The sequence below is a fragment of the Alternaria conjuncta genome (genome assembly GCF_024043145.1).
Source record: "Alternaria conjuncta strain BMP 0040 chromosome Unknown scaffold_28, whole genome shotgun sequence".
NCBI classification, from domain to species: Eukaryota; Fungi; Ascomycota; class Dothideomycetes; order Pleosporales; family Pleosporaceae; genus Alternaria; species Alternaria conjuncta.
In genome coordinates, this window is record NW_026250117.1 from 70,950 (window position 1) to 84,607 (window position 13,658).

The window sequence follows — 13,658 nt, forward strand, 5'->3', positions numbered from 1 at the left end:
CGTTACTCCCGTCAGGACTAAGCGCCAAGATGTGGCACAGGTTTGATCACACCCAAACACGCAATGACCAGGACCTTCCACGACGTTCATTGCTGACCACACGGCACACTCGTCGCTACGAATCAGATCCGGGGAATTGAATCACCATGCAGGAGATATTGACTTTACCCGATACGGCATGCGCATGACGGCAGGCGACTTATTGCGAGTTGCGACCAACGCGTCGTGATGGAGTACTCAGCTCTTCTTCGTTGCGCGCATCGTCTCTCATTTCACGTTTCTTATCATTCATTTCGAACCTCTGTTGCGTGGTCGCTCACTGCACACTATGGCGGGCATCGAAGACGTCTACAACGACGTCTACACCGTCCCTCCCGGTGGTCGGTGGCCAATAACGCCTGGTGAAATTTCTTTGGAGCCACTTACGACCCCTTTCACATACTCTGCGACTTGCACCGAGAACTGGAGGCTTCACGAATACGATCCCAATCCGGACTTTCTTCAGCTTTCCATTCCCAGCTCCTGTCGATCGTCGGGCGGTCAATCTATCCATAGTCCAGGCACATGCCTTGATGGATACCGAATAGCCAATTTGATAGAATTCAGAACGACGCCAGATGTTTCAGGCGGTCCACGAGTGTGGGCAGCAGACTGCTGCAGAAGGTACCTTTCACTCTCGAGTCAATGTGAAAGTGTGCTGACAACCGACAGTGGTTTCGCCTGGTCTCGTGGAACATGCAAATCTGCATTCAGCACGCCTGTCACTGCTTACCTTCCAAAGCGAATTCCTGGTACTACCACTACGTCCAATAGCGAGACGTTCACATTCACCGCCTTCGACCGGGATTCCAGAGACAATGCTACCGTAGTCACTAGCGGTGTCATGTACATGGACGTGATGCTAGTATACTGGCAAGAGTCCGACATGTCAAATTTCGATCGAGATTACGCGTCATCGCTCGCAGAGGTCTTGCTCCCGAGCAACACATTTACGCCCACGCCCACATCGACCGCACGATTCATAGCTAAGACAGCATCACCACCAAATCGAAGCCAATATGCATCAGCCACAGCGCCGGCAAAATCAAACTCCATTGAGGCCGCCGACTCATCCAACCCGACTCTCAGTGGCGGCGCCAAGGCAGGAATCGGTGTTGGAGTGGTCGCGGGAGTAATACTACTGTGTGCTGGTGCTTTCTTGCTCTACAGAACACGAGCTCGGAAGGCGAAGCTCGACCGCAAGTCGACTTTACAGAACGAACAACCTGAGTTTATTCAGACAAGCGCTGCATAGCTGGCAGTGATGAGAAGAGGCGCTTCCGCCGCTAGTTGTTGGCGATGGAAGTGTGAAGGCCGGGCTAGGCTTGGTGGGATAGTGTAGGATAAAGGGCAGGAAATAATGTAATTTCACACGGGCGTAGGCGAGCGCAAGAGAAGGACGATGATGGTTTTAACTCTACCTGATCAACGGCGAACTAATCCGATGCAGTGGACATTCGCAATGATCGCTCGATTACCAACACCAACCTTAATATACCAGTTTCGACCAATGTTATGCATTCGGTTGCTTACCGTCATTCCGCCAGCACCCTATCCAAGGGGAGAACTGGACACACCTCTACGAAGTACAGCTATAAGAAATGCTGAGAAGGCTACATTGCCTCAACATTCTCCCAAATGAAATCAGTAAGATATTGTAGACCTCTAGACACCTGTCAAGGTTGTCCCTTGAATGGGCAGCCAGGGTCCAACGAAGCTCAACGCGAGGCGGCGGGACGAAGATGCGGCACAGCACCAGGCAACGCCGGACAGCCAATGATTGGAGCCTTTCCGCGGGCCACACCAACCTCTGCCTCATGCGCATATACGGCGTAGTTGTCTCTGCGAATTAGGCATCGAGGATCGAATCACCATGCAGGAGACTAGAAAGCATTTTGTTGCGGATTGGCAGCGGCAGCCCGGACGCCACAAACGCGCTGCAATTGAAGTACCCGGCCCTCGCAGATAGTAAAGCTCATCTGTGATTCCGTTTCGAATCTACGTCAACTACTCTCGACTTCCTTTGGCAACACAAGGTCTGACAGTCGTCATCATGGCAGGCCTCGCAGATGCTGGCCTCACAATCTACACTGTACGATCAGGCGGATTCTTTCCAACCAATGATGAGCACAACCACTACTTGCCAATTCCGACTTCTTTCACATTTGCGTCGACATGTACCGATCAGTGGATTATCCAGGATCCGTTGACCTCCACAGTCCTCACAAACCCCGTTCCCACATCATGCCTACCTCACAGCAGCCGGGCCTACAATAGCCCAGGCACATGTATCAGCAATTACCATATGGTTGCACTGGCCGAGTACAGAACCACAGGTTGGACGTCAGGGGGTTCACGCGCATGGGGTGCTGTTTGTTGTAGGGAGTACGTCCATGGATCTAGCTATTACAGAGCTACTCCTGCTACATAAAAGCCCGGGCACTTAAGCTGACGAAGACGATAGCGGCATGTTGGCGTCGGACGCGACAGCGAGCGCTTGCAGTTCCAGCTTCAGCACACCGGTCACTGCGCAGTATCCCAATGCCTACCCCGCCCTCATCAGCGATCCAGCTGGAGAAGAGCCAAGAGAGATAAGCGAGGGAGTTCAGTTGATGGCCCCAATGATCGTCTACTGGCAAGAAACGGATCTTTCAGACTTCGATCCTGGATATGCGGCGACACTAGCCGCAAGACTAGACATCGACTTCACGCCGACAGCCACGTCCGAGACGGCGCCTTCGACTTCAACTACTTCTCCGGCGGACGATGGTGGCGAAAAGTCATCCAAACCTGATCTCAGTATCGCCGCAAAGGCAGGCATAGGCGTGGGCATCGCTATCGCGGCTATCCTGATGGTAGTCGCCGGTCTCGTACTGTACAGGAGATACGTTCGCAAGAAGGCGAGGCTTGACCGTAAAGCTGCTTTACAGAACGAACAACCTGAACTCGTGCAGACACGCGCTGCATAATTCCACCTTGCCGACAGCGACCTTTATATCCCCACATCGAGATAATGCAGTTGGGACTCGACGAGTTTGACAGATCAGGGATGCGATCTCGTTGGTCTGTGCCCACCCGACACTCTGCAATTCAGAGTTCTTTTTACAGCATTGCCAGGGGTGGTGAGGGACGTTCGCTCTGCTTTCAAGGTTTATTAAGAGCAGGAACATCGCGATAGCCACTGTCCCTTTCCATTGCACCCACTGCTTCTGTTTAGTCACAAAGGCTAGCCCGAGTTCGACGTCCCTTCAGCTTGTTGGTCGGTATCCATCGACACTCTACTGTTCTATCCTGTAGCGCTGGGAGCTATTGTATATATAGTCTGGGTTGCATTTCTTTCTGCCCTTCGGTACAGTTCTTTGTCTCCCATTTGTCCGCTGCCAAATGCGGCGGAACTGGGCAGGAGGCTGCGGGAACGTCATGCGGCACAGTTCTGGTCACAACACAACGACCAATGGCAGGCACTTACCGCCATTTATGTTCCTTGCGCGTTCAAGACACAGCTATTCCCGCAGATTATGTTGTATGCAAGGGCCATAAACGCGGTTTGTGACGCGTTGGTACACCGGTATCGGTTAGAGAGATCGCCATCACCGACGCGTTGTGGTTTCAATGGAGGTTCTCTACAAAGGCTGCTAAACTAGAGTGATATAACAGACTCGATCTCATATTAACTTCATCCTCACCCCAACCGTAAGCTGTGCATCATGGCAGGTCTTTTGACTGCTCGCCTTACCATCAAAACGGTATCACCAGGACAATTCTTTCCGACGACATCTTCGAACGCTATAGTTACTTGGCCACCGCTCACGACTCCATTTACGACTCCATCTCATTGCACCAATGAATGGACAATCCTTACCTCGGGTGACACCACTGTAGGGAATGGGCCAGCTAGCAACTGTTTACCTGGCGGAAGCTATACGCACAGTCCGGGTACAGTGCTCAGTGACTACCACATCGTTGACGTAGCTGAGTATAGAACACCGGGGTGGACAGCAGGCGGAATTCGCGCATGGGGTGCCGCCTGTTGTAAAAAGTACGTCGTACCATGAACCTAGGGCACGGCTATATACAAAAGAGTCATGACTTGAGCAAAGCGCACTTTTGCTAACACCGATGGCAGTGGTTGGACGAACACAGAAACCATCGAGGGCTCCTTTTACTGCTTTTCATCGTTCATCACACCCATCACCGCATTGGACCCCTGGGCCGGAACTGGCCGTGAGCATAGAACCACCACTACCATACTCAGCCGGGGAGAAATAGTAGATTCGAATATGCTAATCTACTGGATGGAATCCGACTTATCAAAATTTGATGCCGAGTACGCGGCGACATTGGAAGAGAGGTTTGCCATAGGCATGAGCGCAGAACCCGCAACTGTTACTGCAGAAAGCACGTCATCTGATTCATCTTTCACGTCGACTGCAACAATGGCCGTTACGAAAGACACGGCAGCACCGTCAGCTCGAACCCAATTCACCTCGGTAACATTAACATCGTCGTCATCATCGGTGGCACCAAACTCCAAAGAAAAGGCCGATAACTCCGATTTTGGGCTCAACGCTCGCGCTAAGGCTGGCATAGGCTTGGGTGTTGCCATCGCGGTAATACTGATGGGTATTGCTGGATTTGTAATGTACAGGAAAAAAGTCCAGAAGCAACGCGCCCTTGATCAAAAGTTCGCTAAACAAAATGAGCAGCCAGAGTGGGTGCAAAAGCAGAGGGCTTAGCCGACAGAATGGATGAGGTACGCTCCCTCTACTGGGAAGCTATCGGATTCACGATCTGCTATGGGCCGATTGTGTTGGGGATGCTTAGAAGAAAGAGGATGAAAGATTGGTGCTGATTCCATGTGCACCTCATACAGTCCCAGGGTCTTCAGATTCATCCTGGGTTGACATGCATGGGTGGAGGAAGTTGGTATTTTGATGGTGGACATTCTCTCTGAAACGCGTACGCAACACGTATCGACTTTCGATGTATTGCTTGCTAAAATTGTAGTGCACGGCAAGGATTGCGCTTTCCAGGCACGCAAGCGATACCGTATCCCGTAACATTGGCCAATGCCGCATGGAGTAGATCCCTGTGTGCTTTCCCGCCCTTTGCCAATCCCCGTCGACCTATTAGGGCCCAACAATATCGAACGTACAGTTCCTGGACAAAGACGTGGCACGTCCCTCAACGCCCTCAATCCTGCGCACGTGTGGCACAGCTCCCTTCACAAATCAGATGCGGCTCATCGAGCCTTTACGCATGGGATAGTAGCGCTTCTTTACGCATTTGGAACGTCGCTACCGACCCGTTATGAGCAATGTGTCCAGCCCTGGCAGATACTTGACGTGGGTTTATTACAATGTTTCTGCGTCCATCCGGGAACTGTTGTCCACAGAGTTGCTATCATGTCATCAAACATCGATGATGCTTCTCTTGCCATCTATACAGTATCAGGAGACCAATATCCGCTAGTGAACACGTTCAGTACTGTCCCGCCGCTCACTACCCCCTTCGCTTTTGCACCGACATGTACCGAAGGCACGAAGTTTCAGGACCCGGGTCAACCCAGCCGTGTCCACAACTTCATTCCTCTCTACTGTCAGCCCGATACCACCATGACGCATAGCCCGGGCTCATGTGTTAGCGGCTATCAGATAAAGCAGATAGTCGAGTTCCGAACGCCGGATTGGACGTTGGGCGGATTAAGGGCATGGGGAGCTGCTTGTTGTAGAGAGTACGTGTGATCTTTTGGCTATCGAGGCGATTACCTCGGATATACACCTGGCCTGGCCTGGCCTTGACGGGGATTGCTCCTGCTAACACCCTCGATAGTGATTATATGGCAACGGCATCCGACGCAACAGAGTGTCTATCAGCCATAGATACGCCCATCACCGCGTATACCGTGGCGGACGCGACCTTGCCAACGAACGCCGCTGGGCAAGAGATACCCGAAAAACCCTCCATCATCTCCAGCGGAACGGTCATCATGCAACCAATGTTGGTCTACTGGCAGGAGTCAGACCTCGTCCACTTCGATTCCGACTACGCGTCTACACTGGCTTCGAAATTCGATATCGGCTTTGCAGCAATGGAAACGCCGGGTCCGGCAACAGAAAGACCAAGACTCACGACGGTATCACCGCAATCAGACTCCGCAAAAGGAACAGCATCACCGCTAGATCAAATACAAGTCCCTTCGGCAACGTCGTCGACAGGTGCAACAACAACCTCTCCAGCAGCGACGGGCCTCCCGAAACCAGGCCTCAGTACAGGCGCCAAAGCAGGCATAGGATCAGCCGCAGTCGTTGCAGCGATACTACTATTGGTCGCCATTGGATTTATACTGTATAAGAGATGGCTCCATAACAAGGCAGGACTGGACGGGAAAGCTGCTGAATTGAATGAACAGCCCGAGTTTCTGGACGCGGATCTGGTGCGTTGGAGAAGAGACAAGGGAACGGGGTTGTGAGCGCGGTTGATATATATATGTACGGACGATGTCCCAGAAGAGAAAGGAGAAAAGCGCCTTTAGCTCAAATATGCGGAAGTAGGTCGGTGGGGCTTCGCGAGGCGGTTTGAGATGGGGGTGTAATGACATACAGGCGCACATAAATGATCCCACTTCTAGTCGCATCTTGCGCGTTTCGGAATATGGCCATGTTGATAGTTTATTACAGTGAGTTGCGACTCGATACTTGTCTTCCTTCATGTCTGGTAGGAACGTAGTTGCGTCATGTGATCGGAAGTCATGCCAACGTCCGCCTTGATATCAAAGCAACAGTAGCTCACCAACCACGTCACCAAGCCCATCGAACCATGCTTGCACCCACGTGAGACCATGAAAGGCGTCGAATAGCGTGGCATGCGCATCTCCTGATTGGCTACTTTGATCCTACGCATTCGGCATTCTCATTTGCATAGACGTGAACCACGACAGGCGTCATGCTCTCCTCGCTGACCATTGTCTTGTTGAAGGTGCTGACTCTGCACACTATTTGGTGATATCGTCTACGTCATCACACGCCTAAACTAAACCGCATTGAGCGCACTACGAGACACCTTCTGAAAGCGCGAACGACATGGGCTGGAAGCCGTGGAAGCCGTGATACGTAGCTTCAAAACACGGCAATTTGAAGACAACCGCTTCATTTCCATAGCAGAGAAGCTTCCCCTACCCTTACGGCACAGCTGCCTTTCTTGTGATTTTCAGCTGCCCACCATGAACTACATCTCAAGTACAGCTCCCCTACTACCACAATCCCACCACCCCAAGCTAACAACCCAGACCTCGTAAACTCGGACGACATCATCAACCCCCTCATCGACAATGGATATCTCCCCCACCCGGTCATTCGCGTCGGCATCCGGCGCCAACTCGCCGACCGCCTCACGTCTATCGCCAACACATCCCTCCAGGCGAGCTATGAGTCCAAGATGAAATACGTTGAGCTACTCCGCGAACGACCCATTGCCATTGAAACCAAGACCGCGAATGAGCAGCATTATGAAGTCGGAACGAGTGTGCTGAAGGGTATGCTGGGCCCGCGGATGAAGTACTCGGCGTGCTTGTATGAGAAAGGTGGGGAGACGCTTGGAGAGGCGGAGGTGAGGATGATGGAGACATATGTGCAGAGGGCAGGGTTGAAGGATGGGATGACGGTTTTGGATCTGGGGTGAGTTCTCATCCTTTTCGTTCTTTTCATCCTCTCCTTCATGATTTCGGTGTCTTCCGCACTAGATCTCGAAGACGGCATATTACGAACACGAGATATCACGTGCCCCACTAACATCCCCATCCACAGTTGCGGCTGGGGCTCCCTCTCCCTCTACCTCGCCGAAATCTTCCCCAACAGCCGCATAACCGGCTTCTCCAACTCGCGCACACAGAAACAACACATCGACTCCGTCGCCGCCTCCAAAGGCTTCAAGAACCTCATTGTCGTAACCGGCGACGTGGTAGACCATGAATTCGACCCCGAAGTCTACGACCGCGTCCTCTCCATCGAGCTCTTCGAACACATGAAGAACTATTCTTTGTTGATGGCCAAAGTAAGCCGGGCCTTGAAACCAGGCGGCAAACTCTTCGTGCACATCTTCGCGCACAAGGACACGCCCTACGATTTCGAAGGCGGATGGATGACGGAGCATTTCTTCACGGGAGGCACCATGCCTTCCGCTGACCTCCTCCTCTTCTTCCAGGACGACCTCAAGATTAAGAGGCAGTGGTGGGTTAGCGGTATGCACTACAGCAAGACGTGTGAGGATTGGTTGACGACTATGTTGAGCAATAAAGAGAGTATTTGGAAGGGGCTTGTGGAGACGTATGGGGAGGAGGGGGCTTTGACGTGGTGGAATAGGTGGCAGGTTTTCTATCTTGCTTGTTCGGAGTTGTTTAGGTGGGATGGGGGTGATACGTGGGGGGTTAGTCATTATTTGTTTGAGAAGAAGGAGTAGGTTGGTGGAGGAGGGGAAGTTGGGCGTGGTTTTGGGGAGGATGGTTGGTATGTAATGCTTGATTCCACTCTGATCACAACAAGATCGGTGTACGCTGTTGTGGTTCGCATGATTATGTTTTTGAGTTCCTGTCTTTTTGGGCGGTGCTCTCGTTCTGTACATGTACGAGATGGTACTTGCTAGATGGATGGCGCCGGATAAAGATACACGCCCTCACCATTTACCCCTCCCGAGGTCTCCAACAACATCACATCTTAACTTCTGAACTGCGTAACCACAAATCTATTGATCCTACGCCTATTTTATTACAGCTTAACTCCCATAAAGCTAATCGCCACCAAGCAAGCCACCCTTCAAATCAAGCTGGCAGGCCCAGATTGATTCCCCGGGAAAAATAATCTACAAACACCATGACGAAATCGCCCCTCCCATACAAAATGCGTGCCGCACAAGTCATCTCCTTCAACGAACTCTACAAGGTGCACGAAATCTCCGTCCCATCAGAACTTGCACCGCACGACCTCCTCATAAAAGTCGCCGTCGCCTCCCTCTGCCACACAGACTCCATGGTCTCTTCCGGCGCAATGGGCACACCACTTCCCTGCACCGGCTCTCACGAGGGCGCAGGCACCGTTGTAGCAACTGGCACGTCTGTAACGCAGTTCGCAGTCGGCGACCGCGTGATGGCCGGGATCTTGTATGATGCCTGCGGTACATGCGCCGAGTGCACAGGAGGACCACACGCATCGGCATGTCCTCAGTATTGTCAGAACACTGGGGGGTTTCTTGGTATAACGAGACATGGGTTTTTCGCCGAGTACGCGAGGGTTGATGCGAGACAGACGGCTAGGTTACCGAGGAGTGTTTCTTTTCTTACTGCGGCGCCGCTGGCTTGTGCGGGCGTGACAGTTTATCGCGGGATTGTTTTGGCGGGTGTGGGGAAGGGGGAGTGGATTGCTGTTGTGGGTAGTGGAGGCGGGTTGGGCCATCTTGGAGTGAAGTTTGCAAAAGCCATGGGATTGAATGTTGTTGGGATTGATGCGAGGGATGAGGGGTTGGAGCTAACGAGGTTGTGTGGTGCGGATGTTACGATTGATGCGAGGATTGGGATGGAAGAAGTTGTCGAGGCTGTGCGTGCTTGTACGGGGAATGAGAGGGTGAAGGCTACGCTGAATGTTAGTGATGCCAAAGAGTCGGCGGCGTTGGCTTGTGCGGTTACGAAGATGCATGGGACGATGATACAGCTTGCGCAGCCGGATGGTGTGGTTATTCCGTTTCATGAACTCATTTTGAGGGATATTAGGGTTAGAGGGTCGGCTGTTGCGAATCTGAGTGAAGCAAGGGATATGCTGCAGCTAGTTGCTGAGCATGGTATCACGGTGCAGACGAGTTCGTTTCAAGGGCTGGGCGAGATTGAGAAGTTGGTAGAGCTGGCGCATAGCGGGAAGATGAAGGGAAAGGGTGTTGTCATCATGGATCAGGAGCAGATTGACAGGGAGAAGAACATCAAAGCTGCGCTGTAGGGAGATGCATGGCCAGTACCCCTCATGCTTACAATCTACAATATAGACGTCGTAGATGCGCTTGTTTTGGAAACGTCATACCTGGGTATTCTCATCAGGAGGAGTCGCGGCACGACAAGGGCCGAAAACGTTGGAGAAGGGTAGATGTGGGGTCTTCTCCGCAATGTGGGGAACGACACCTTCACGCATGTCAACTAGCGTTTCGGCACCCATGTCTTCACCCAGCCGAGAAGGCTTGTTCCTGCAGGATACATTAATAACGAAATATCGTGGAAGTCTGGGTCTAGTCATTGTAACACACATCTTACAATTTTCACAATGACACCATCACCAATGTACATCGACCCGGAATATCAGTCCACACATTTCAACCTCTTTAAAGACTCTATTACTGTTCCGCTAAAGTCCGTGCTACCACCTGGTGTTGACCAAAATGCATTCGACAAGGCAGTCGCGAGATACAAGGGCGTTGTTGGGGATGCGCAGGTGTATTCTGGTGATGCATTGACCGAGTACATCGATCCGTACGAGCTGCATGAGGCGGAAGGGACCCGCAAGATGCCCAGCGCAGCCGTACGACCAAAGAATATCGAAGAGTTACGAGACGTGTTGAAGATTTCGAACGAGTTTGGCATCCCAGTATGGACGTTCTCACGAGGAAAGAATCTCGGGTCAGTACATTCCAATTTCCATACCAGCTACGCGCCACCTAACCATCGACCAGATACGGCGGACCCGCCCCTCGCGTAACCGGATGCGTAGCCCTCGACCTCCACCGCATGGACAAGATCATAGAAGTAAACTCCGAATACGCCTACGCGGTCGTCGAACCAGGCGTCACATTCACCGATCTCTACGACTACTGCGTCAAAAACAAGCTCAACGTCTGGCCTTCGGTACCATCTCTCGGCTGGGGCTCAGTCATCGGAAACACAATCGATCGCGGCACAGGCTTCACACCCACAGGGACGCACCACCAACACATCGCCGGCGTGGAAGCCATGCTGGCAAATGGCGAACTCGTCCGAACAGGCCAGTTCGCCATGTCCAACTCGCCATCCGCACATCTCTCCAAGTTCTCGTTCGGGCCTAGCATCGAAGGCCTGTTCTTGCAGTCCAATCTCGGCATCGTGACTAAACTAGGTATCTGGCTCACGCCCGCACCCCAAGCCTTCATGTCCTGCTCGTTCGACATGCCGGATTTCGAAGACGTGGAAACGATTGTCGATATCTTCGGGCCGTTGCGGCGCGATGGTCTGCTTCCCAACACCGTCTACGTGTCCAACGTAACGGAGTGGCTGGGCATGATGGGCCCGAGAGAAGACTTCTGGCCTCACGACACTTCGATACCGGATTGGAGGATCAAGGAGTTACAGAAGCAGTTTGATCTGGGGTACTGGAACGCCAAGTTCGGTTTGTATGGCGCGAAGGATGTGATTCAAGCGCATTTCGACGAGCTGAAGAAGATTATTGGGAGGAAAGCGCCGAAGGGTCGGCTGGTTGGGAAGATCTTTTCTGCACCGGATGGAGAGACGTTGGATCCTACATCTGTTCCGGAGATGGATGGTGGGTTCTTCGTTGGTATACCGACGCTCTGGTCGCTTCCTATGGTGAAGTTCCGCCTGCCAAAGTCCGGGGGTGGCATTGGTGCGCATTACGACTACAGCCCTATCATTCCGTCCAAGGGCAAAGAGATTCTGGACTGGGTCAGGACGGCGAAGAAGATCTGCGAGAAAGATAACTTTGATCTGTTCTGTGACTTCTTTATGCATGAGCGTCATGGTAAGATCGGACTCTTAAGCGGTGGATGATGACATATACTGACGTCGATACCTTATCTAGTCATTTTCGTCAACATGTTCACGTTTGACAAGACGAACGCGATGCATCGGAAAGCGGTGCAGAACATCTTTGATGGCCTGTTCGAGGCGGGTAAGAAGAGGGGATACAGCAAGTATCGCAGCCACGTCAACACCATGGGTATGTGTTATATCTTCTGCCTCGAGATTGCCTGTCAGTCGCTAACTTCTTACCCAGATCGTGTCGCTTCGCTGTATGATTTCAACGATCATGCGTATCGAAGGTTCGTCGAGACGATCAAAGACGCCGTCGATCCTAATGGTATACTGTCGCCTGGTAAGCAGGGCATCTGGCCAAAACGGTTCCGAGGGGATGAGGTATCAAAGGCGCATCTATGAGGCGCAGTGTTGGTGTGGATGTCGAAGGAGGAAGCGCAGAAATGGATATGTACATTATTGCTTGGACTTGGAGATAGAAGCCTCCAAATGCATGAGTGCAGGCGTCTCAGCTGGCCAGCTTGGTCCAGTATTCAACGTGTCATTATGACACGTCGTGGTGTTGCCCTGGAATTGCGCTCATCATTCAGCTGATTCAGCGAGATGGGGTCGACAACGAAACATAGACGAGGGCAAGACCATAGCAGCCGAATGCGTGTTTAAGCTCGAAGCCCGATCAATGGGAGCTGCCTTAGGAAATCGTCAAGGCACAGCGTCCACTGCACATCGAAGCTCGGATCGTCACAACAACCAGCACAGAGTATGAACTGAAGAAAGATGTATGTCCAATTATAGTCCTACACATCCACAGAAGAATATGGGTAGGGTGGAGAAGACACGGCTCTGCTAAAAACCAATATTAATCTCCCACAGAGAGAAAAGTTGCTTCCTGGCCATGAAGACGAGCCAGGGAGCAGGCAAGAGTGGGGTAGTAGCATACAACGCGCACAGCAGCGACGACTCCCAGAACGACAAACATTGATCATTCGGTGTCGAGCACGTGCCGCAAGCTGTGCATCGCGAGGTTGTTGATGAGCAGAAGAACGAGCCAGAGCTTGGTTTTACGTGCGAAGAATTTAGCCCGCTCGGACCCCCTTCTTTGTCAGCATGGCTTGGCGCTGCCCGCGCGCCTGAAAAGCTCGTCGCAGCTCGGCCTCAGCTTTCCTTCCATATTCACAAAATCACAATGGACGATTAATCAACGGCTATACTGAGCTCTTCATCTCTATAGTTGTCATATTTGCGTCACTAGAACAATACCTGGCACTTTTAGGCTTTTTGCTACGATTTCTATGTTGCTTGAAGCCACCTGCGTGACCATACATTCTTTTGAACAGCGCTGAGAGTGTTGAATGTGCGCTTCTGTGTGTGCTTTGCGTATGCTTTTGAATAGCTGGGAAGATTCCTTCTCTAGAGTACCGGAGAGCTGACGACGGCAATGTCTGTCAGCGTTGGATCGTATCTGCGGCAACGAAGACGGCGGCCTCGGCCTTACCAAAACCAGATCGGCAGCGTCTACGAGTCGCGCCACCAAGCCTGCACGTCGTTCATGCGCTGTCGTAAGCTGTTCCACGCCCATCGGGTTGGGAGGTCGATGATGTACTTTTGGGCGGAGGGCAGCAAGCTCAGACAGGGGCATGATGCCGTATATAGACCAAAAACGCAGGGTTCTGGAGCTTGTGCGGATGCCATGTGTGAAGTGGAACGGATGCATTACTCGTCATCGCGCGTGTCAACTAAGGGCCCTACGAGCTCCCCTTTCTGTGCTCATGTTTTGCTTTGCGATGGACTTGTTCATTCTCTGGTAATCTTAGCTACGCGCCCTCTTGCCGTCCGTCCTGCC

General features: G+C 52.2%; 3 protein-coding genes across 3 annotated transcripts; all 3 read left to right on the forward strand.

Annotated features, from left to right (window-relative positions):
* Nucleotides 1–2,507: 2,507 nt before the first annotated feature.
* Nucleotides 2,508–3,008, forward strand: J4E85_010947 (uncharacterized protein; the record flags this gene model as incomplete). Its single annotated transcript, XM_051475150.1, has 1 exon — nt 2,508–3,008. The coding sequence occupies one exon, from the start codon at nt 2,508–2,510 to the stop codon at nt 3,006–3,008; it is 501 nt and encodes a 166-aa protein (XP_051321014.1).
* Nucleotides 3,009–7,261: 4,253 nt separating this feature from the next.
* Nucleotides 7,262–8,496, forward strand: J4E85_010948 (uncharacterized protein; the record flags this gene model as incomplete). The annotated part of the gene is made up of 3 exons (XM_051475151.1): nt 7,262–7,277; nt 7,328–7,715; nt 7,845–8,496. 3 exons carry the CDS (start codon nt 7,262–7,264, stop codon nt 8,494–8,496), a joined length of 1,056 nt encoding a protein of 351 aa, XP_051321015.1.
* A 410-nt stretch (nt 8,497–8,906) lies between these two features.
* On the forward strand, nt 8,907–10,019 carry J4E85_010949 (uncharacterized protein; the record flags this gene model as incomplete). The annotated part of the gene is made up of 1 exon (XM_051475152.1): nt 8,907–10,019. The coding sequence occupies one exon, from the start codon at nt 8,907–8,909 to the stop codon at nt 10,017–10,019; it is 1,113 nt and encodes a 370-aa protein (XP_051321016.1).
* Nucleotides 10,020–13,658: the final 3,639 nt, after the last annotated feature.